At 31.8% G+C, this 22,318-nt stretch overlaps 3 protein-coding genes across 4 annotated transcripts; 2 read left to right on the forward strand and 1 right to left on the reverse strand.

The window, feature by feature from the left end:
* The first annotated feature begins 451 nt into the window (after positions 1–451).
* LOC107410597 (coatomer subunit zeta-3) lies at positions 452–3,523 on the forward strand. 2 transcript variants are annotated; one of them, XM_025071237.3, is made up of 6 exons: positions 452–617; positions 1,453–1,612; positions 2,315–2,459; positions 2,550–2,627; positions 2,896–2,980; positions 3,320–3,523. In XM_025071237.3, the coding sequence occupies exons 1-6, from the start codon at positions 594–596 to the stop codon at positions 3,377–3,379; spliced, it is 552 nt and encodes a 183-aa protein (XP_024927005.1). In that variant the 5' UTR covers positions 452–593; the 3' UTR covers positions 3,380–3,523. The 2 variants fall into 2 exon arrangements, with proteins under 2 accessions (XP_024927005.1, XP_015873531.1); XM_016018045.4 differs by having other exon boundaries at positions 458–617; positions 2,312–2,459.
* A 618-nt stretch (positions 3,524–4,141) lies between these two features.
* On the forward strand, positions 4,142–10,204 carry LOC107410601 (magnesium transporter MRS2-11, chloroplastic). Its single transcript, XM_016018049.4, has 14 exons — positions 4,142–4,670; positions 5,198–5,270; positions 5,434–5,504; positions 6,042–6,127; positions 6,248–6,338; positions 7,029–7,097; positions 7,659–7,739; positions 7,847–8,012; positions 8,092–8,137; positions 8,231–8,311; positions 9,148–9,230; positions 9,323–9,366; positions 9,469–9,572; positions 9,802–10,204. The coding sequence occupies exons 1-13, from the start codon at positions 4,254–4,256 to the stop codon at positions 9,562–9,564; spliced, it is 1,404 nt and encodes a 467-aa protein (XP_015873535.3). The 5' UTR covers positions 4,142–4,253; the 3' UTR covers positions 9,565–9,572; positions 9,802–10,204.
* A 272-nt stretch (positions 10,205–10,476) lies between these two features.
* LOC107410600 (uncharacterized) lies at positions 10,477–14,549 on the reverse strand. Its single transcript, XM_016018048.4, has 4 exons — positions 13,962–14,549; positions 12,434–13,414; positions 11,482–11,529; positions 10,477–11,360 (listed from the first exon to the last, which is right to left on the reverse strand). The coding sequence occupies exons 1-4, from the start codon at positions 14,148–14,150 to the stop codon at positions 10,950–10,952; spliced, it is 1,629 nt and encodes a 542-aa protein (XP_015873534.1). The 5' UTR covers positions 14,151–14,549; the 3' UTR covers positions 10,477–10,949.
* Between the last annotated feature and the right edge of the window lie 7,769 nt (positions 14,550–22,318).

Consider the following 22,318-nt stretch of genomic DNA (forward strand, 5'->3'; position numbering starts at 1 on the left):
GATAGGAAATTGTTGCATTTATATCTATTATACGATATTGTTCTAATTTTCAGCCTCTAATTATTTCTTATAATTAACTATTCAATTTTCATCCACTTATGCAATTAATTTAAATATAATATTACATTTGAATAAACGAAACAGAAACAAATAGTTTTAATGGTTAAATATTTTATTTATGTTTATAAAAATAAATTTTGAATAATTTATAAAAAATAATATTGCATTTGAATACTTTTTAGATCTTACAACTAGCTACTCAATTTTATTAAAAAAAAAAAAAAGATCGCTATTCAATTTTCAATTTTTTTTAATTTTATAATAATGCAGATCTATTTATTCTTTTGTTACAAATTTCAAAGGGCAACTGATATATATATATATATATATATATAGATTTTTTATTTTTTTTTAACAAACAAAAAGAAAAAAAAAAATTGATCCTAGTCTTTAGGATCTGTTTATAATTATTATTATTTAAAGCTCCGATATCTATATTTGCATTCAAAGATTGCCATCAACTTACACACAAAGAACACAAAAACTAAAAGCAATTTCTTTGAACCCCCGTTTTTCAGTACATTCCATCGAAAATGGGCAGCCTCTTCACCTACCGTGTAAGTCTCTCTCATTCTCTCTGTCTTTCCTACTTCTTATTGTACTAAGATTACCTTATAATTCCTTAATCGAGTACGGATCAAACCTAAACAAATACACTTAACGTGAATTTTCATTTAGGATAGAATTTAATCTTTTCGTTTTATATTATCCCATAATCAAAAAGGAAAAAAAAAATTTACTTGTTGACTGTTTTCCTGATACAATGTTTTGATGTACAATCTAAATACAAATTTGAATTTCAAGTGCTTGTAAAAATGTTACTCATGACGTCTACAAAAACCTAATATTGAAAGTCTTTTTTCTTTCTTGTTTTGTGAAATTATTTTTGGATTTTGGATTTTGTTTTAGTGGTTGAATAATCATAGAATGTGTTAATGGCATAAACAATGAAATGGGAGTGATTTGATTGGTTAAAATCATCTTATTTTAATGCCCTTGAATGGGCTAATGAATTATAATTGTTGGGTTTTTCTCACCCTTTTGCTCAGATCGTCTTTAGATTGTGTGTTAAATTCATTTTGAGTTGCTTTTTGATGCAATAGAGAAAGCTAATTATCTTGATAAGCAATAGTTATGAATTCCAATTTGCCAAGCAGTGCTCTTGGCAGGAGTTCATTGGAAATCTAAAACATAGGAGTTTGGTGTGCTGGTGAAAATTTAGTTATTCGGGTAAGAAAACGATTATGTTATTGGATCTACTCAAGCTTAGTTTTGAAACCTAAAATTATTTTACATGGTTTCTAATTGATCTTTTGAAACACGCCAAAGTCTTGATTATAAGTAAGTGGAAAATTTTTTTGATCTTTTATTTTTATTTTTTTCTTATTGTAGGATTCATGCCCTTCAATAAAAAACATTCTTTTACTCGACTCTGAAGGGAAGCGAGTTGCCGTAAGGTATTATTCAGATGAATGGCCAACAAACAGTTCGAAGTTAGCTTTTGAAAAATATTTGTTCACTAAGACTCTAAAGACAAATGCTCGCGTAGAAGGTATGCTGCCTAAATATGATTCAACAACACCATTAATATTTAGAAACATCATCATCACTATTCTTTTTTATAATTGCATGTATGTCTGCTAAAATGACATATATCCAATAAGATTAAAACGGCAAAAAGTATTATGCTATCTTAATGGACCTACCAACTAAGTATTTGTAGGTTTAGTCCAATGTTAAAATCACTTAAAATACATTTTTAGATTCAAGATTTAAATAAAATCATTGAAAGTACATTTTTAGGTTCAAGATTCAAACTTTGACTTGGTAAAAAATTTGATATGTTGATGTCATTTACAAATATACTCCTAATTTATAGTTTACATTCATATTCCTTTCTTAATACTTGTGTGACCAAATGCTAGCTTTAAGGTCACTGCCACTTCAAAGTAATCATTAGCAGTTGCATCCATTACTTATTGTTGTAGTATCATCGTTAGTTTTATCTTCCAGTCTTTCATCGCAATCCGATGGTTGTCAAACTGAGACCTCTGGGTTGAAACTGAAATGCATATGATCTTTGTGAAGTACAAATACTTGGAAAGTAGAGGTCTGGCTTTTATATTAAAGTCAGATAGTGATGATCAAGAAGAGTCCTTTTTTGCCTGTTGTAGAAAAGAAAAATAATAATAAATTTTGCCTCGTATTAACCTCCAAAGTTTGATAATTGTGTTATTTTCATGATCTGCAGCAGATATAGCAGTTTTTGAAAGCAACATTGTTGTCTATAAGTTTGTTCAGGACCTTCATTTTTATGTGACTGGAGGTGATAATGAAAATGAGCTCATTTTATGCACAGTTCTTCAGGGACTCTATGATTCAATTTCTCTTATCCTGAGGTGCTGTTTGTCATAAAGTTGTTGCCTATATTTTTGTCTAACTTTTCTATCCCAATGCCAATTTTTTTCTAATTTCAACTATTGCTATAGGAACACCATTGACAAAGGGGAAGTGCTTGAAAACTTGGATCTTGTGCTTTTATGTCTTGATGAGATTGTTGATGGAGGGTATGCACCTATTCTAAACATTTTCATAATTCTTTATTATATGCTTTTAATTGTAAGTCTAAAAGACCAATTTGTCTAGTGAAATATGCATGTAAAATAACAAAAGGTTAATTAGCCTTCATTCTACCACGATGAATAAAGAATTTTTTTCCCCCCGCAATATATGAATGTTGCTTCCCTTGTATTTGTTTGGTTTGTCCAAAGTAATGTTATACATTGAAGGGGTTAAATATATTTAAATTTTAGTTTTTTTTTTTTTTTTTGGCAGAATTATACTAGAAACAGATGCCAATCTCATTGTAGGAAAAGTAGCAAGTCACATCCTGGATGTTGATGCACCCTTATCTGAGCAGGTATTTGCATTATTGTCTCATTTTTGTTTTGCTCTTTTTTTCAAGATAATAAGGATAAAAATTTGTTCAAGAGGATTAATTTTGTATAGTTAACAAATATAGCTTTGTTATGTTCTGTAACTAAATGCAGAACTATATGGATTTATGAAAGGAATTTAAATTGTGCAATGTCATTGAGAAAAACAAATATTATATAACATGAAATGGATTTGAAAATGAGTTTTAGGTCCATAGAAATAGATTATTGAAAACTATTTTTTGTTGCAAACATAATTGGAGTTCATTTTCTTTTTATAGTCTGAATATTAATGTTAAACATTGCTTTTCTCAATGATGCAGACTATAACTCAAGCATGGGCTTCAGCGAGAGATCATTTGGCCAGAAGTCTCCTTAAATGATTTTTGTTGGATATTAATATTTCTTTTTTTAGCAAAATATTAATATTGTTTTTAAAATGCTTACTTGGTATAACAATTTACAAACAATAAGCATAGAACCCCTCTTATCTCCTCTTATTTTATATGATATTTCATTTTTCATTTCATTAGTTAGTTGAAAACTACATATTCTTTTTAGTTATAGAATTTAAAAATTATTTCCATAAAAATGTTAAGAAATATTATAGTCTCCACTAATTAACACGATAGTGAATTAGCATAATAGAACTGAAATTTGTTTTTCATACAATTGATAAGCAAATTATAGTTTAAATTCACATTAGTAACGTTCAACTTCAAATAAGATTTATGATTTCTATTTCTATTTTTCTAATAATTAATATAAGCATATATGCGTATCTTATTCTCCCAAATCCAACCTGAAAACAACATAAACTTGAAATGACTAGAAAAATCGAAAAATCAGACCCAAAAAGAAACCCAGAAAATCAAGCCACGTGATTATATACCACGTGGCATCCTAATGTGGCTCTTAATCTCCAATTACCAATAAAAACCCAAAAAGCGAAACGCAAACGCGAGCCAGCCACAGAAAATCTATGAGAGATAGGTCCTGTTTTTTATCTTTTCAAAAAGCAACCGTAACTGTCAAAATTGGTTATCATTAAAAAATAATAACTAATAATAATAATAAATTAGTAAAACAGATTCTGAGAAGTATATAAAATATTATCCACAGCGAGTAGAAAAATATTATATATTTTAATTTATTTTGGAAAGTCCCATTTGGTCGTTGCCGCAACCAAACCCTTTTCCCTCGAAACTACTCCATACCTGTGCATGTCCAAAGCTCAATCTGTTCCTCCTCTCACAAATGGCTCTCACTCCACGCCCTCAACTCCTCCATTTCCATCTCCGATCTCCGGCGAATCCCACTCCGGCACCCGCCTCCCTCTTCCTTTCTTTTCCGATTTCGCCGCCGTCGCTGTCGAAGAATGACTTTCTTTCTGCTTTTTCTCCGGTTACTGTGAAGCTCTCGTTGAGAACCAAGTGCCTTAGATCGGCCACCGAGGAGGACCGCTTGAGCGAGTCGGAGACTCTGTCGGATGATGAAGCCGCTGATAATGGCGATGCTAAGATCCAACACCTCGACAACTCCACGACGGCTGCTGCTGCTGCTGCTAGTTCTTCTTCTTCTGCTGCTTCTACTGGTTCGATGAGGGTTGCCACGACGTCGTCGTCGTCGTACGGTGATTCTCTGTCTCTTGGGATTCGTGAGCCTGTCTACGAGGTGTGTTTTATATGCAATCTTTTGCATCAGTTTTCTGGATAACGATCTACATATAACAATTCCAAGAAGAAAAAAAAAATTGCATATTAGAATCTTATTATATTTTTAAGAAAAAAATTACTATATTTTGTAATATAATTTTTCAAAAATGTATGATAAATATAATATTTTAAAGGTTCGTTAAAAGAGCCTATCTTGGACTCGTAAATATCTCACTAATATTCAAAGTATCTCATTATTATTAACTCAATAACTTAAATTTTGTTACATCAATTAATAGCCAAAATTTGGTAAGTGTTAGCCATATATATATATATATATTCCGTAATATTAAGGGTTAGATTGTAATTGATTTTAAAGTATTGTGTATCAAGTACAGCATAGCCAGCGGATGTTGAATTTTATTCAGGGCCTCACGTAGAGACTGCTTTTAAAACATTAATAAGTACATTTTCTATAGAGCTTCCAATGATTGATAAAATAATATTCTGGTCTTAATTAATTACATAATTAATTTTGTTTTAAAGGTGGTAGAGGTGAAGTCAGATGGGGTGGTATCTACTAGAAAAATTAACAGACGCCAGTTACTCAAGTCAAGTGGTGAGTACGATCTCCCCCTTAAATATTATCTTATTATTTGCAGTTTTTCTTTTCTGCACCACCGCCTAACAATATACAAGAAAGTCTTGCTTTTTTCCGTATGATTTAACTTGTTACTCTATCCCCTGGTTTTTTGCTAAACGGATGTATTCTTTTTCATCAGGTCTTCGTCCGCGTGATGTAAGGAGTGTTGACCCATCATTGTTTTTGACCAACTCCATGCCTTCTTTGCTGGTATTGATGCTTGTTACTCAAAATCTATGCAAGAGTGGCTTTCATGTTTTAATTAATCTCATATTCTAATTGTTTGTGGTCAATCTATTAATCATATGGTGTAGAGCTTTCAACAAAAACACTGAATGATAGTACAGGTTTTGTTTTGTCCCTCTACATGTTTATAGGTCTGCGGTCGAGCAAATATTAGTCTTAACTGCTTTAATGGTACCAAAAGATGTTGTATCTTAATATTTATAATTATGCTTGGCTTAGGTTCTGTGTGTGCGTGTGTGCATAAATGTGTCTCCTTGATATTTTTTATGCCCAAGTCTTATGAAATTTCCGCCACTTATAGATCAAATTAGACAATTTTTTATCTATATGGTGTGTGATAGTGCTGGCCATGGACAATGGTGTAACTCCTCTCTACTTTTGTTCAAACGTTTCTTTTTACGATCTTTATTTTTAGTGCTGTGGGTCAAGAGATTGTTGAATGTTCCACATGTTGTTTGAATGGCTGTCAGATATATATTTACAAATTTTACTTTCTGTCAGGTCCGTGAGCATGCTATTCTTCTAAATCTAGGATCGTTACGAGCCATAGCAATGCAAGAACGTGTTCTTATATTTGACTACAACCGGTGAGCTTTATCATCTGGACTATGCATATTATATTGTTCATCGATTTATTTATTTATTTATTTATTTTTTTTGGAGCAAGCTAACATTTGAGATTCTGTTTCTTTATTGATCCTTATTAGTAAAGGAGGGAAAGCTTTTATAGATACATTGTTGCCTCGACTCAACCCTAAGAATGCCAATGGAGGACCATCTATGCCATTTGAGCTTGAGGTTGGTTTGTTATTGTAAATTGTCTATCTTTCACACTGATATGAAAGCGGTAGGAGATTTGCAGTTTCATGATATGATACCTTTTTCCTTCTCCCCTTTTTCCTTTCAATAAATTAAAGAATTTCATGTTCACTTTAGGTGCAGGAATAGTTATTATTACGTATCTTAAACCGATCCTTCTCTTAAACAATCTACTGAGAAGTTGTTTTCTATTAAATCTTACATAAATATATTCTCTTAAGAGTGAAACCTGTCTAGTCTTCCTTAACTCAAGCAATACATTTAAAAACTGAAGTAAAAAGTGAGGTCAGGTCAGGAGAAAGTTACGTAGGAAATGAAAAGTGTTGATTAGTGGAGATGCTGAAGTTCTATTATGGAGTGTCATTGTGTTTATTTTGCCTTCCACGTTATTTCCTTGGTAAATGATGCACATTATTCTATTTTCATGGCCGAGGATCTAAACTTGAGAATATAAACATTACATTTTCTTCAAAGGATATCAGCATCCTCTTCCAACCACCTTAACAAAATTATTACAAGGCATCTCTAAAGTTGTTACGACTTTTGTCCTTCCAAAGCCTGATTATGCTTATGCATATAACTTCTGCTGACTAATCTTATGAATTATTTTTCTTTCCAAAGTATGCCCATTATAATGTTGAAGAAATCCTTCTAGATGTTATTTTTCAGGTTGTTGAAGCTGCACTGCTTTCAAGAATACAGCGCTTAGAGCGGAGACTAATGGATTTAGAACCTCGTGTGAGTATGAAACATAGTGAGTATATAAAAATATTTGCTCTGTTTGCTCTCTTTTATTTATGGTATTCAGTGTGTGCATATGTACAAACTTGCATATTTGTGACTAACCATTTGGAGTTGATTATTTCCCTGGACTACGGGCTGTTGCTTCTGCTAGCACAAAATGATATCCTAAAAGTTTCTTTGAGTTTTGAAAAGTGAATTTTTATAAAATAATTCATCAAATTGTTCACATTATTTGTTTGTTATAAAATAATTCATCAAAATTTTCACATTGTTTGTGCCTTAGTGACATGGACAAAAAATGACAAATAAATAACCTTAGCTGCTGGATAATCCTGTGGATGCAATTGTGTCTCCTCATTTGTCATCATGTAGATGGAAATGTTTCTTTCTTTCTAATTCTATCTCTATATGCATGTGTGTTGGGGGGGAGGGGGAGGGAGGTGGGACATTGGGTACTATATTTTTTTATTTGTGTCTATGTATGTATTTATGTGTGTATTTTGTCATTTTAACTTCACCGAGTGAAATATGGTGAGTTTTTCCCATTTGCTTCAGGTTGTTGCGCTCCTTGAGGTTTTACCAAACCGATTAACAGCTGACATATTGGAACAACTTCGCACAAGCAAGCAAACCTTGGTATAATTTATGGCAATTAGTCCAAACAACTAATCTGACTTTTGTAGGATTGAGAAAAGTTTAGTCTTCGTCTCACGTACTTTATTATTTTATTTTTTAATTTGAAGGTTGAACTGGATTCAAGGGCTGGGGCTCTCAAACAAATGCTGCTTGATCTTCTGGAAGATCCCTATGAAATACGTCGTATATGTATCATGGGGCGAAACTGCATAATTAGGAGGGGAAGTGATGATGTGGAATGCTCTGTTTCCTTGGAAAAGCAGATTGCCGAGGGTAAGTCCCTATTATGTTTATTTTAATCATGCAATTTCTAGAATAAGTACATATTTGGTTTTGATGTCGTTATATGCAGAGGAGGAAGAAGAAATTGAAATGCTTCTGGAAAACTATCTTCAAAGGTTAGATATCCCCAAAAATAGAAGACATAAAAGCAGTACTATAGTTTCTTAATTTTTTGGGAGGTTAATCTCATTGTTTTATTGCATCTGTAGATGCGAATCTTGTCATGGTCAGGCTGAAAGGCTTCTTGATTCTGCCAAGGAAATGGAAGATTCTATTGCTGTCAATTTGAGGTTTGGATGTTGTTTTGATGTTCTTGATTTTCATATTAGCTTCATGTTGTATGTATGCATTAAGATTGATATCCAGTACCTGAATCCTTATCTATTGATTGTTGTTAAAGTGTGTGCTGTATTGGCTTGTAACTGCTTAAGCTTTTGGTTTGATGGTAACCTACATCTTAAGGCTTTTGGTTTTGGTGGTAACTTTACATGGTATCAAAGCCTTGTTGTCTATCTTGTCAGCCATTTTAGTATTTTATTGTTTTGCATGTGGGCAATTGTAATGATAACTTAAAAATTATGCTATGAACAATTATGGAAGTGCAATTTCTTATTTATGGATGGAAAGTAAAAGGTGAGCCCTAAACTATTGCCATTCCACTTTTTATTACATTAGAAGGTTTATTAAAAATGCTTACCTTACCTATAGGGTAGGAGTGCTTGCATGAGTACATTATTATCGCAGATTTTTCAACATCTAAACAAAACGTGGTATAATAATCCTGTATGCTTGTCATAGCATATTCCAAGAATTCTAATGTTGTTGTTTCCATATTACATCACTCAAAGCCTCTCTCCATTTTCAGTTCTAGGTGGAACATAGTCAATCCCATCTTCCCATTCACCGCCCCCTCTCAAAAAAGAAAATTTTAAATAAGTTATCAGCAGTTTATATTTTAATATTTCTTACTAAGAACTTAATATAAGTTTGCATCAAGTTTCCTAGAATTTCCCATGTCTTCAAAACCAATCCTGTTATAATATCTGAGCTTGAAGATTTTGTTGGATATTCAGTGTAATGCTTTTTCTTATGTCTACTACGAATTTTAACTGCTTTTGGGTATCAGCTCCCGGAGACTTGAGGTTAGCAGAGTGGAATTGCTCCTTCAGGTTGGGACATTTTGTGTGGGAGTTGGTGCTCTAGTTGCAGGTATGTCCATATAAAGCACTGATTTATAAGTTGATGTTTCAATATATCAGGGCTTAAAGCCATTTGAAAACTCTGTTTCCTCCAAAATGCAGGTATATTTGGCATGAACTTGAGATCCTATCTTGAAGAGCATGTGGTAAGTAGTCCTGTTCAATCTGATGTTACTCGCTTCTCATTCTCCTCAAGCAGATTGCCACGTGGCCGTATCACTACTACCTTGTTGCTTTCCTTCATGCAGCTTGCATTTTGGCTAACGACAGCTGGGATAATTTTTGGTGCTGTTGTGGCATTTTTCCTTATGTATTCGTATCTCAGGACAAGGAAAATTCTGTAAAGATATAGGTAAAGATATTTCCTTATAAAGCATTGCTAGCAACATTATTTCAGCACCTGATTGATTTGCCGTGAATCCTTGATTATGCCGTTCTTTGTTAGCAACCCATTAGATTCGACAGAATAAGGTTTAAAAAAGCATGGTCAAATGGTGTTGATTTCCCTTGATGCAATTGAGTTACAGATATATTCAAGTCACCCATGAGTTTTTGAAACCTAATAGTTGTTCTTTTTACAGGTGATATCAAAATTGAAGGACATCCAGCTCCCAGCTAATTGGTAAAATATACCACACAACCATAAAGTGATCGTTTCAAAACTGTTTTCTTGATGACTTGTATGGATAAGCTGCATGAACACTAGAGAAAGACAAGAAGTTGCGTTCCCAGCTAACGACTATAGTTAAGTATAGGCCTCCACTCTCTTATAATTAAGGTTCGGAATGTGAAACCATTGAGTGGAGACTTAGTATATGCATCGAGGAAAGCTGTGCCCTGCTAAGTCAACCGTGCTGATGAGAATTTGAAAAGACCAATTTTATTCTTTACAAAGAAAATTGTTTTCTCCGACTGCAATGGAACATCATTGTTAAGCCAGTGTAAGGAACTATCAACAATAAGAATTGAATCGGCTGTTACGTATCTCCTTTCACTTTAGTTATGGAACAATTTTGCTTTGTCCAACTGCAAATGCAAAATTTATCTGTATTTTATTTTCATGCACGTGAGGTAAAACCACGCAAGATGTAAGATGGAAATTTTCTAACCCTTAGCCTGAAGACTACCAACTAAAACGGCCCAATAATTGACAATTGATCCCATGGGACACAATGAACATTGGAAATTTGGGGGAAAATGTAACTTCCTAATTCTGAAGAGAACTTAAAATGGACTGTGATCTCAAGACTCCAGGATTATCCAGCCGAAGAGAACTCTCTGACAGAGAACAAATCATGAAAACAAATCCAATCCGATGTACAGTTCCTCAACACATCAAATGTCTCAAAAAAAAAAAAAAAAAACCTAATCACCCTGGAAATGGACGTGTGAACCCCCCCAAAAGAATCGTAATTGTACAAAAATTTATCAATCAGGCTGTTGAATACAGAGGTATCATATTCTAAAGAGAGGCATTCAGTGACGGAAGCATGCTTGAGAAGATTTTCTTCCAAAACTGGAGCAGAAAATTGTGTTTTAGCTACTCAGAAAAATATGAAGTCCCATACAGAATCACCAATTCACCATCCTTGAAACTTCGATGCAACTTGGAAAGCCAACATTCATGCCAAACTCTAAGTCTCAGTTTGGCAAAGCTGCGGGTGAAGAATAGAAATGGCAAGGAATAGCATGGGATGGAAACACAACAAACAGTTTAGGACCATTCTGCTCAATTTAGTAGCGGTTGAGATTCTTTTATGGATGTTTTTGGAGTTCCATCAATGACTATATTCCCCACTCCAGCTTGCATTGCCTCCCTCTCATCCTTCTCTTTCCTCTTGCTATCAGATTTGCTCCCATCTTTGGCCTGAGGTTGATTACCAGCCACTGAAGGCTCAAGAAGCCGAGGACCAGCACTGATCCATGGATGACTGAGGCATTGCGCAGCTGTTGGCCTTTTTTCAGGGACAAAATCAAGTATGGGAATAAGGAAGTCAGCCATAGCATTAGCATCTTGCTCACTGAAATCATACTTCTCAATCAACACTTTATTAAGTGGCCAGAAACGCAGCCGACGGATATGCCTCAAATCCCCACATCTATTAAAGAACTCCCGGGAATAGCGGCCACCTAATGCAATCTGACAAAATTTTCAGTAAGTAAAGAGTATTAGAGTCAGTTTTGGTCGTGAATCAATCAAATGCTGGCAATGCATTTGATAAAAATTTCATTTGTTTCAGCAAGGAGTTTGTCGCACTTACCTTTCGTGGCATCATTCCAAGAAGCTCCATCATCAATGCCAAGTGATCCTACAAAGTGTAATTGAAAAAGTCAAACCTAAGAAACTAGAAGTGGAAATACTAGGGATTCTATGAAGAAACTGATTCATTATTTTTCTCAGGAATAAAAGGGGAACGATGCTTAGCAAGTAAAAACAACAAGTTATCCAGCCTCAAACAATGAAACATTCTTACTTGAGAACCAAGAAAGGGAAATCTAATCTTGAATCACAAACAGGCTATTAGGTCTAAACAAGAGTGGTAGGGGCATGCAATAATATGGCTTTTAATATCATAAGGTATGTGGTCCCAGACTCTTAGTCTCATTATTTAACCATTCAACAAGATGAAGAACAGTTTAAAACAACTTGCATAACACAACCTACAAAAAAATGCATAAGATAAAGACATCCATCACAGAGTAGAGTCAATAGTTGGATTGCTGCCGTTATAATATTCATCTACAAAATTATGTACATGACACAACCTACAAACCAAAAATGGGGTGCTAAAACGAATCAAATTGCACAAGTCTGAGCTGGTTTTAGCAAAAAGAACAAAGTAGGCAGAATGCATGCTCAATATATTTTAGTCCTTCCATACTCTACTGTTTGCAGTACTCTTCAAAGTTAACCAAGAAACCTAATAAAATAAGAAGATTCTACCTTTGTGCCAGCAAAAAACGCAGGGATATTATCTCACAATTCTTTTTCAAGATTTATCAAGCAGGAGTTAAGATTCCAAATGAATTCTAGCAAAGAAAGAGAAGTTTTCTCTACAAATATAGGACGAAAGATGCTAATTAACAAAATTGACAATCTAATGACATGGTTTTCCCACCAAAAGATAGCATTAAGAGACATTGAAAACAATAATGTTGACATAAAATACTTGTGCGACAAAGCAAGTTAAAAACAAGGTAATCTGCACATACCTCATCCCTGTCATAATTTTCACCACTGTGAGGATCAAATAGAACATCACCAGTGGCCAGCTCAAAACAAATGCAAGCAAAGGACCATAAGTCTGCAGGAGTCGAGTACTTAGATCCAAGAATAACCTCTGGACATCTATACTGTCTTGTCTGAATATCATTTGTAAATTGCTTATATGTCCAACAAGCATTTCCAAAATCAACCAATTTGCACTTTAGATCAACACCTGCAAGCAGCTTCTGTCTTGTGGAACGACTCCCTCTTCTATGTCCCTTATTTACTTGGTCGTTCTTTATTTCTTCACTCTTTGCGATTCCTTCTTTGCTTTCAGAAGTCTCCACTTTTTCTTCAACAGAATCTCCATTTGATTTTACACCATTGATAGAATCTTCTGAGTCAGGAGTTTTGGAATCTTCCTCAGCATCCTCGGAAGTTTCCTTTTGCACTGAACCCTGAGCTGCCTTCTTAGCCTTTTTCCGAATTTTCTTCTTTTGGTTCTTGGTAAGATCACCATTCAAACTCTTAACATCTTTTGAAGTTCCAGAGTTGGACACCATTTTATCATTGACGGTTGGAAGGATGAGAGCAGCATTTGATTTCCTAGGATCTTTGGAAGAATCAATCATGGACAAAAGCAGGACATTCTCGGGCTTCAGATCAGTATGTATAATTGAAAGTTGTCTATGCAAATAATCCAAAGCCACTAAAATATGAAAGCATATTTCTTTAACCATGTGTAAAGGAATCCCCCGGTAATCACTATATTTGATAAGGGTTAAAAGATTATCCCCTAAGTACTCAAAAACCATACATACATGCTGCCCATTGGGCCCCGAATGCTTAAAGTGGTCCAAGAGCTTCACGACATACTTCTTGTCATCTGGATCTCCTTCTGCAATTTGCTTGAGAATCTTTATCTCATCCATTGCTGCTTCAGTGTAATGTCGGGCACTCTTTTGAATTTTCAAAGCTACATATTTCTACAAACAATGAATTTCTCATGTTGTTAACGAGCTAAGAATGAAATTTTTATGAAAAATCTTGATATAATTTTTCCAATAAAATGAATAAAGGAAAAATGCGTTTTTGAAAAATAACAGAGCATTGAAATGACAAATGCTTTGTAAATTTACTCCTATATAACTATCGGAAGGACCCAGACGATCAAATTACCAAAAAAAAAAAAAAAAAAAAAAAAAGTAAACATTTTGCTTTTAAATCCAAGTCTAAAGCTTTGTCTAGCTGATTCACAAACAAAAAAAAAGAAAAAGAAAAATTATCATCTTCTTCCTCCAGAACGCAGCTTAAATGGGTTTTTGCCTAAAAATTCCTCCACCCTTTTTCATTTCTTTTCCTTTCATTTATGTCTCACTACTCCAAGCATCATCTTTCTCAACCCTACCCTTTCCAACCGTGCAAGAAAAAAATGATTACTAACACACCAAACTTCCATTCCACTTTTCCTTCAGTTTCACACCAACCAAACACGACCTCTTCTTTGCAAAGAAAAAAACAACAACCACATACCGATCTCTGAGTATCCCAAGCGAGCCAGACAGTGGAGAAATGTCCCCACCCAAGCTTGCTCTGAACCACATAGCACCCGTTCTTGAAAGTGTCTCCAACACGAACCGCATGGTAACCTCCTTGCCTGTAATCCTCAGTGCCCTCGTCCTCCGAAGTGTAATCGCTGACCTCATTCCTATCATCGGCCATTACAAATCCAAACCAAGAAAACAAAAGGGCACAAAAAAAAAAAAAAAAGTTTGAAACTTTTCTAACTTTTCTTGGATGAATTAATTAGGGGTTTGTGGGTTTGTAAATCTGAGTTAGTACAGTGAAAAGAAATGGTGGTGAAGCAGTGGGGTTGGGTTGGTAGTTGGGGGAAAATGATAATTAGGGTTTGTGAGAGAGAGAGAGAAAAGGGGTTTTCTGAGTTCGCCGGAAAATTTAAGAAATTAAATTATTTTGGAAAGTGGGGAAGACTGAAATGACTGACAACATGGGCCTCCTCTAGGTCACCACTTTTAGGCGGAAGTGGTTGTATCACGCGCTTATTATGCGCGAGTGGGTCTTGTTGGTCGGTCTTCTTCCCCTGGGTCTTATTTCACTTCCCTTGATTAAATATTTGACGCTGATCTTTTTAAATGTCGAAGAGAAATATTGTTGAATTCGTAGAGAATTTCTGGTTCTATTACCTATATTTTTATTTCTATTTAAAATTAATATTAAAAATATTTATTAATTAAATTTATTTAAATAATTATTTTATATAGTTTTTTTTTTCTCATATAATATATTATATATATCCATTTAATTTATATTTTATTAAAAATTAAAATTATATATAAAATAATTATTTATAAATTATAAAAATTTAAAAATATGAAATAGTAATATATGTTTAGCTTTTTTTTTATTTTTTTATTTTGTAATATTTGTTTTAGTTTAGTTTATTTTTTCTATCATATACCAATGATAAGGTCGATTTATATTTGATTTTGGTAGTTAAAATTCATCTTTTATGTGAAAGTTTAAAATTGAATATTTTTTAATTATTCAGAAGCGTTTATCAAAATATTATCAAAATGTTCAGCTTTTATCTATCGAACATTATATATATATATATACATATTAAATACTTTATGCTATGAAATATGCCAAAAAAATTTTCTTTTAATCATTGAAGGTTTGTATCTAATTGAATATAAAAAATATGCAGGATGAAAAAGATATAGATAATGAAAGTGTTGAATTATATTAATATTTATGTTGATAATATTTTTATTACTTTTGTTATTGTTATAGTTGTTCATGATACTAGAATGTCCAATGCTGTCAGTTGTTGATAAATGATTTAAAAATCATCAAATATGTGCCCAAGGATGGAAAATACCATATGCTATTCAAATAAAGCCTTTCAAAGACTTAATTTCAGATGATATAATCACTCATGAGACAATAGATTTAGATAGTCTATAGTTTTGAACAAATTAGTTTGCGATTATGAGACTCAATACAATCTCAAAATGATCTTTTTGTATTTTTATTTTTGGTGACTGATATAAAACAGGTCCATTATAGTCTTGCATTTTTATCTCTAAATAAAATTAGGACATTTAATATCTCTAAATTTCGTTCGAACATTTACAATCGAACAATTTCAATATGTTCAAAAGTGTAGAAACAAATTTTTTAATAGTGTTCAAAAGTTTACGATTCAACATCGAAAAATATACCCATGTGAAATTGCATGTTCAGAAGTATATAGCTAAACAAAAGGATAGTGTTCAGAAGTTCATAACCGAACATCTGAAATGCGTACAGAAGTTTATGATCGAACGCTCCAAAATAATAAGTTATAATTTTGAAAATGTTCAAAGGTATACAAACGAATATTTAAATGCTGTACAAAAGTTTAAAACTAAATATCTAAAAATGTACTCATGTGAAATTACATGTTCAGAATTATACAACTAAACAAAATGATATTGTTTGAAAGTTCACAACCGAACCTCTGCAATTATGACTAAACGCTCTAAAATAATAAGTTATAATTTTGAAGATGTTCAAAAATGAAAATCAATCCTAATTCAAACGAGAAAGAAGAAAAAAAAGTATTTTAATGAAATTAATTTTAAAGGGATTGTATATAGTTATTTTAGAATTGTGAAAAGAATTTTTATTTATAAAAGATATGTTATTTTAGGATGGTATGAAGTAGAGATATTTTAGGAATAAATAATATTGTATTAAATAGTTTTATATTTTTTATACATTTAAGTAGTAGTGTATAAATAATAGAACTATAAAGAGTTAGTTTACATTTGTAAAAAAAACCACTCTTCCAAATATTAAAGCCAGGAATATATATTAATATATATATATATATATCATGAAAAATGTATATTTTGCTTTCTTCATTTTATTATTTTTATGTTTTCTTAAATCAATTTTGGAGTAGATCTAATTAAATTTAAAAAGAACAAAAAAAGAACAAAAACAAAACAAAATTAAAAGGCCATAAGTTGTAGTTTTTTTGTTTTTTTGGTGTTGTTTTGTGGAACATCCCAAAAATGTAGAGTTGCGGTTAAATCTAAAATTTTTTCTGTTTAAAATAAAACTACCTAAGTTGGATTAAAGTGGAATATGGTAAAGTAGTTAAATTGAGAAAAGCAAAATTACATCTTTCGGAGGTTAAAATTCTGAATTACTACAAGAATTAAGGTGATGGATTTTTTTAAGAGTTTCTAAGGTTTACTTTAAGTCCATTATTAAAAAAAAGTACTAGTACTAGAAAAACCAGCTTCATAGCACTACTTATTCACCATAAAAAAATAAAAAAAAAATAACTTCTTCCACCACAAACAAACAAACTAACAAACAAACCAAAAAAAAAAAAAGGCATTCATAGTACTACTTTCTACTTCTCCCTCAAAACACTTCTTATTAATATAACAACCATTTTTTTATTTAAAAAAAACAACTTTTTTTTTTTTATGGCTCAACCAACTTAAAAAAGAAAAAAAGAAAAAGAAAGTTTCCATACCAATTAATATGGCAAAAATTTGTTTAGCACAACATCCAAAAGGGTGGATCAGTGGTAGGAAACCGACTCAACCTCTCACACTTGTTTACAGAAGTTGCGGATTCGAGTCTTAACAAGCCTCATTTAAGCCTTGATATGGGTCCACATGCCGAGCACTGTGGAAGAGGATGATAGGGACAGTCGGGCATTAGTGGGCTGGACGGCTTGTAGACTCTTACATGCTTATAAAACTACAACTGCTAATGGTCCACAGTTTCCTAAATTCTAGGCTAATGATACTCACCAGGAGATCCATTTTTTATTCACAAAAAAAAAAAAAAAATTGTTTAGCACAAGTAAATAGGTCAACTTGTAGAAGGAAATTAGGACACATAAGGCTTTTACAATTCTAATTTTTGTTTTTGTTTTATTGAATAATTTAGTATTCACAATTTGGTAAAATAATTTGCTGCAAAATAATTGATCATAAAAATTTCTAACCTATTTGCCAAAAGAGTATTGCTAAGTCAATATCTAATCTATCAAAAGATTTACTAATTAAATATATGTTATTATTTAATTGGTTAATATATTAATATAATTTAAATATAAAAAAATAAATTTTTAAAATGATAAATGTAACTAAATATCAAATACGTGTGTATTTGATAAATATCTTAGCAAATTAAATAATGTATTTAGTATTAATTTTCATTAAAAAAAAAACAAAATCTTGTAACCTATAATAGATGACAAAGTTCTCATTGGATGCATACGAATGGAAACTATTGGGTTTGGTACCATAAAACTCTCTACGGTCCCTAAAGTTGTCAAACTTACACATCCATTTTATTTCAATAATATAACAACTTTGGGGATTTTATAGCCTTGATATAGGTGTGTAATTTTACAACCACCTAAATTATAGTGCTTGGGTCCGTTGATAACCCGTTAATAACTATTGCTTTAATAGGACAGTGATGAAATAGAGTTTTTCTATTTTTTTTTATTTTTTTATTTTTTTATTTTTTTGTGTAATATGAAATTATAGAGTTCAGTTCTTAGTTGTATATACAAACTTTTATAAAACCCTTAATTCACTCTAAAATTAAGTTAAATTATAAGAGAAAAAGCTCTACCTCATTTTTTTTTTTTTTTGGTACAATTTTTTACTTTCAAATTCAGACAATATCAATTATTAACCAAGCCAACCAATCACCAAATGATAAAAAAATATATTTATTTAGTTTTTTTTTTTTAAATTAAGTTTGGAAGCAAAAGAAAAGAATTTTAAAGACAAGAAAAATAAGAGAGATAATTTCGCTAATCCGACCTAATTTTGGGTGTTTACAGTTTTTTAAATGGTATGTATATCCTTGAACGCATGCATAACCACCCACAGTCTTCATATCTCGTTAAGATTAGGACGTGAAGTCCTACTTGCTATCTCTTTTAAACTTTATACACTCGCTTTATGTCATTTTTACCAAATGGTGGTGGGAGATGGTTGGTACAGAACAAGAGAAAAAATGTTTAAATTAATGAACCTTTTTTTTTAATTCAAAACAAATTGAGCGTATAAGGTTGTTTCAAATGTATAAAGAACTTCCCAATTGAAAAGCCCAATAAAACCCAAATATGGAGGTAGATGGGCCTAAACAAGTAGATCTTTCCAAGATTGAACACTTGATGATGTTTTAGGAGAATATGCAGAGCAAATGGCTCCACCAAGAAAGAAGGCTGAGAATCCAACAAGTATGAAAAAACAGGAAGGAATAAAAGAAGGGGAATCTAAGAAAAAGCAAAAGCATGGAAGTTTCTTCCTACATTCTGCTTTCTTGGGGTAAGAGTTTCGGCACATGCTCTTGTTTGCTAAATTTTGGCCCCATTCATTCCATTCCACAAACTCTAATAGCAAAACTTCAATAATTAGCAAACTTCAAGGTCCGCTACTACATTTCCTCTTCACACATGGTAATCGATTTGTCGTTTTTTAGTATTATAGTAACCCCACCACAAAAGAGAAACAAATAAATGAAAAACATCAATTTTCTTCTACATGAGAAATTTTATGGAAAAAATTTTTTGTTTGTGGTGTACTTATTGGGATTTTATATTTAGTTGATGATGTTCTCTCTATATGTTGATGATGTACTCTCTATATATTGCTTAGCTAGGGAGAATAAGAGGTACAACACACCTTTGCAAGGAAAGTAGAGCATATACAAGATGAGTAGGTGAGGAGAACTTGGTATTTCTTGTGAACAAGTCATAGACTCTTTACTCTTTTAAAACCCAATACAATATGCACAAAGTCATCCTTTGAGAATTGCTTTAACATACATCTTTAAAAGAATCAGATGTTGGTTGAGTTTAGATCACTTATCTCATTCTTTGTCGTTCAAATGCTGCTTACATTATTGTTTTTTTTGATATGTCAACGAAACACTCATTAGAAAATCCTTGTATATAATTAATTTGTTATCTACATAAAAGTAATCGATTTGTGAAACAGAAAATGTTCATATTACAAGAACATATTTAGCACATTATCAATTTCTAGAGATTGTGATTCTATAACATCTGCCTCAAAATGTTAACCAAGTCTTATTAAAAAATGTCTTATTAAGAGATAATTGGTGATCACTAATTAATGGATGTCCAATAGCCAACTCATTGGTGGTGAGTAAAGGGAAGCTTTTTCACACTTTGTTCACCAACCAAACAAAACACGACAGCCCCTCTTCTTGACTTTAAGATTAATAACTTGATAAATTGAACTTGGAGTGTATTACTAAAGAAGGATCACTGATTTAATTTTTTGTGATTTGTTTGTAATCCTCATTTTTCTTTCTTTGGAAAGTGAGGAATGCCAAATATATTAATTAATAGTCTAATGCTAACAAGATTAAGTAAGATTTGTGTAAAGCAATTATAAACAAAGTTTGAAGAAAAGCCACATCATGTAGTTCAATTTTGAATTGGTCAAATTTGGTAACTTATGAGAGGCCTACCATAATACATGCCCCTTTGTAAAAAGTGACAAGAAGCTAGCTTCCTTGTAAATTTCTAGTTGGTACACCCCTCCAAAAGTAAAGACAAGGACTAGCAACTTTCTCGAAGGTGCATTTCTTTCTTTCTTCCTTTTTATTATTATTATTTTTTTTTCTTTACGTTTTCTTTTCACTTATCACTATTTGTAAATAATTAATAATAACAAAGATCGATGTACAAGAAGATTGTTCCATTTAAAGGGGAAAAAAAACAAGTATTAACTAAATTCTATTTGGAATTTAATCTAAAAAATTTGAGACCGCTTTAATTGTAATTGTACACTAATAAAATGCTATGAAAAACCTGGGTGGATATTGTTTTCCATGGTAAAATTTTCTATACATAATATAATTTTGAATATATGTAGCAGCATATTACTTGTTAAATTGTCAATGAAGTTAACATATAGATATTTGAGACTCTCTAGCATATTTCATTAGAATATCAAGTGAATTCCGAAAGAAATTCCAATTTCTCTTTGTAAATAAAAAAGAACTATCAAATTAACTGAGTATGCTTTCATTGGAAAAATGGTGAACCAAAATCTTCCACGTGTACACGGTCATGGAGACTTACCAAAATATATAAATGCAAGTGAATTTTCATTATTAAAAGAACAATAATAATAATAATAATAATAATAATAACAATAACAATAATGATTATGGTTGAACAAATCATACACCGTACAAAGGCCTTCCTTCTGTTTCTCATGCCGCGACCACTCCAAATCTGAAAACTAAGAAACCATCCGTTCTCTTTTCCCACACAATTTATAATATAATCAAATTAAATTTTCGCCCTTTCACTAACCACAATGGCAACCATGCCCTCCATACATTCCATTGGAAAACAAAGAAAAAGGCAGAAATCAATAGGGGTAAATTAGATAATTCAGAAAAGGTGCAATAAAGCAAAAGAAAGCAAACGTGGATTCAATTGAATTTGATTTAATTGAGAGGCTTTCAAAAGGAAGACCATTTGAAAAGTTAAAATATGTGAAATAATTGTGCATTGGGCTGTGCTAAAGCTTCACAAAGTAGGGAAAATGGTAGAACTGGGAAGATTTGCCTTTAAAATGGTGGGGGTTGGGGCCCTCTTTAGCAAAATACAAAGGTGGCCCTATTAGGGAAAAAAAAAAAAAAAATTGGGGGCCCACAAAAGGGTTGAAGAAAGTGAGTTTTGGTAGGTCAATGAAAGTTCAATTCCTCCTATAATTTTTATTATTATTATTATTTTTTAAGTGTGGGAATTGCATGAGAATTCTTACCTTTATTAGTTTGGTTGTTTGTACTCATTGTACTACAGAATACTTTCATTCAGAACCTAATCAACTAAGTTATTATTAAAGAGATTCACCCCCACCCAAACAAAAAAAAGAAAAAAAAAAGTCATTATTAAAGAGAATTATTAAAGAGAACAAACCAAAATGTACCACAAAATATTTTTTTTTTCTACAAACAAAATAAAAAGGTTTTTTTTTATTTAATTTTTTGCCCTTTTTTGCTTGAAACAAAAATAAAAAGTTAAGAGTTAAAGAGAAAGTACGTCCAATTATTCTCTCAATAAAAAAGAAAAGGAAAAAAAAAAAAGCATGAATAATATTCTACATAGTAATGCCACTTTCCTAAATAACTTAAAGAAGATGAGGTTGGATTTAAAATTACTTAGTGAAAGTTAGTTAACATGTCTTTTTGGTTGGTTATTTAAAACTTTTTCTTTAGGAACAGTTCTAAAATTTTGATTTTATTTATGATGCAAATCAAGATTTTCTGTTTACAAGTTCTAATTAAATTCAGAAATCTTCTTTCTAAGGTTGTATTAAACTTTTTTTTTTTTTGGGGATTTTTAAATCACCCATAATTCAATTCTATTTTGATTTCCATAAAATAAAAGTTTCTTTTGATGTAATGAAAATTATAAAAGCTGTTTTAAAAAGCCAAATCATATGCAGATAAATTCCTCAACTCTATCTTCATTATTCCAAGTTAATTCAAATAATGCTATAAGGCACCTAATACTAAGTAATTTATTTTCAATGAAGATTAAGAAAATAAAAATTAATTATCGTAAGTATCAATCTAGTTGTATTGAGTTTTGTCAAAAATAAAACAAATACAAAATTAGTTGTTTGTAAAGGCCTAAAGCAGCAATGTTGAATGGACACCCAAAGGCTAAAGCAGAGTTTAGAGCTTTCGAAACAGTAAAAAGTTTCTTCTATGTTAAAGAAGGAGGACATAGACATCGATGATTGATTTGATCCTGCTTATTAGAGCCAAATCAACCTTTCAAAAGTAACTTC

Source organism: Ziziphus jujuba, chromosome 10, assembly GCF_031755915.1.
Source record: "Ziziphus jujuba cultivar Dongzao chromosome 10, ASM3175591v1".
In the NCBI taxonomy this organism is placed as follows: domain Eukaryota; kingdom Viridiplantae; phylum Streptophyta; class Magnoliopsida; order Rosales; family Rhamnaceae; genus Ziziphus; species Ziziphus jujuba.

Excerpts from the sequence above, each read along its gene's own strand:
- LOC107410597 (XM_016018045.4), top strand. The coding sequence starts at position 594 with ATGGGCAGCCTCTTCACCTACCGT. Across the intron at positions 618-1,452 it reads GCAGCCTCTTCACCTACCGT|GATTCATGCCCTTCAATAAA; the intron begins GTAAGTCTCTCT and ends TTCTTATTGTAG. Across the intron at positions 2,628-2,895 it reads GATGAGATTGTTGATGGAGG|AATTATACTAGAAACAGATG; the intron begins GTATGCACCTAT and ends TTTTTTTGGCAG.
- LOC107410601 (XM_016018049.4), top strand. The coding sequence starts at position 4,254 with ATGGCTCTCACTCCACGCCCTCAACTCCTCCATTTCCATCTCCGATCT. Across the intron at positions 7,098-7,658 it reads TAATGGATTTAGAACCTCGT|GTTGTTGCGCTCCTTGAGGT; the intron begins GTGAGTATGAAA and ends CATTTGCTTCAG. Across the intron at positions 9,231-9,322 it reads AGTTGGTGCTCTAGTTGCAG|GTATATTTGGCATGAACTTG; the intron begins GTATGTCCATAT and ends TCCAAAATGCAG.
- LOC107410600 (XM_016018048.4), bottom strand. The coding sequence starts at position 14,150 with ATGGCCGATGATAGGAATGAGGTCAGCGATTACACTTCGGAGGACGAG. Across the intron at positions 11,530-12,433 it reads AAAATTATGACAGGGATGAG|GATCACTTGGCATTGATGAT; the intron begins GTATGTGCAGAT and ends TACACTTTGTAG. Across the intron at positions 11,361-11,481 it reads TTGGAATGATGCCACGAAAG|ATTGCATTAGGTGGCCGCTA; the intron begins GTAAGTGCGACA and ends AAATTTTGTCAG.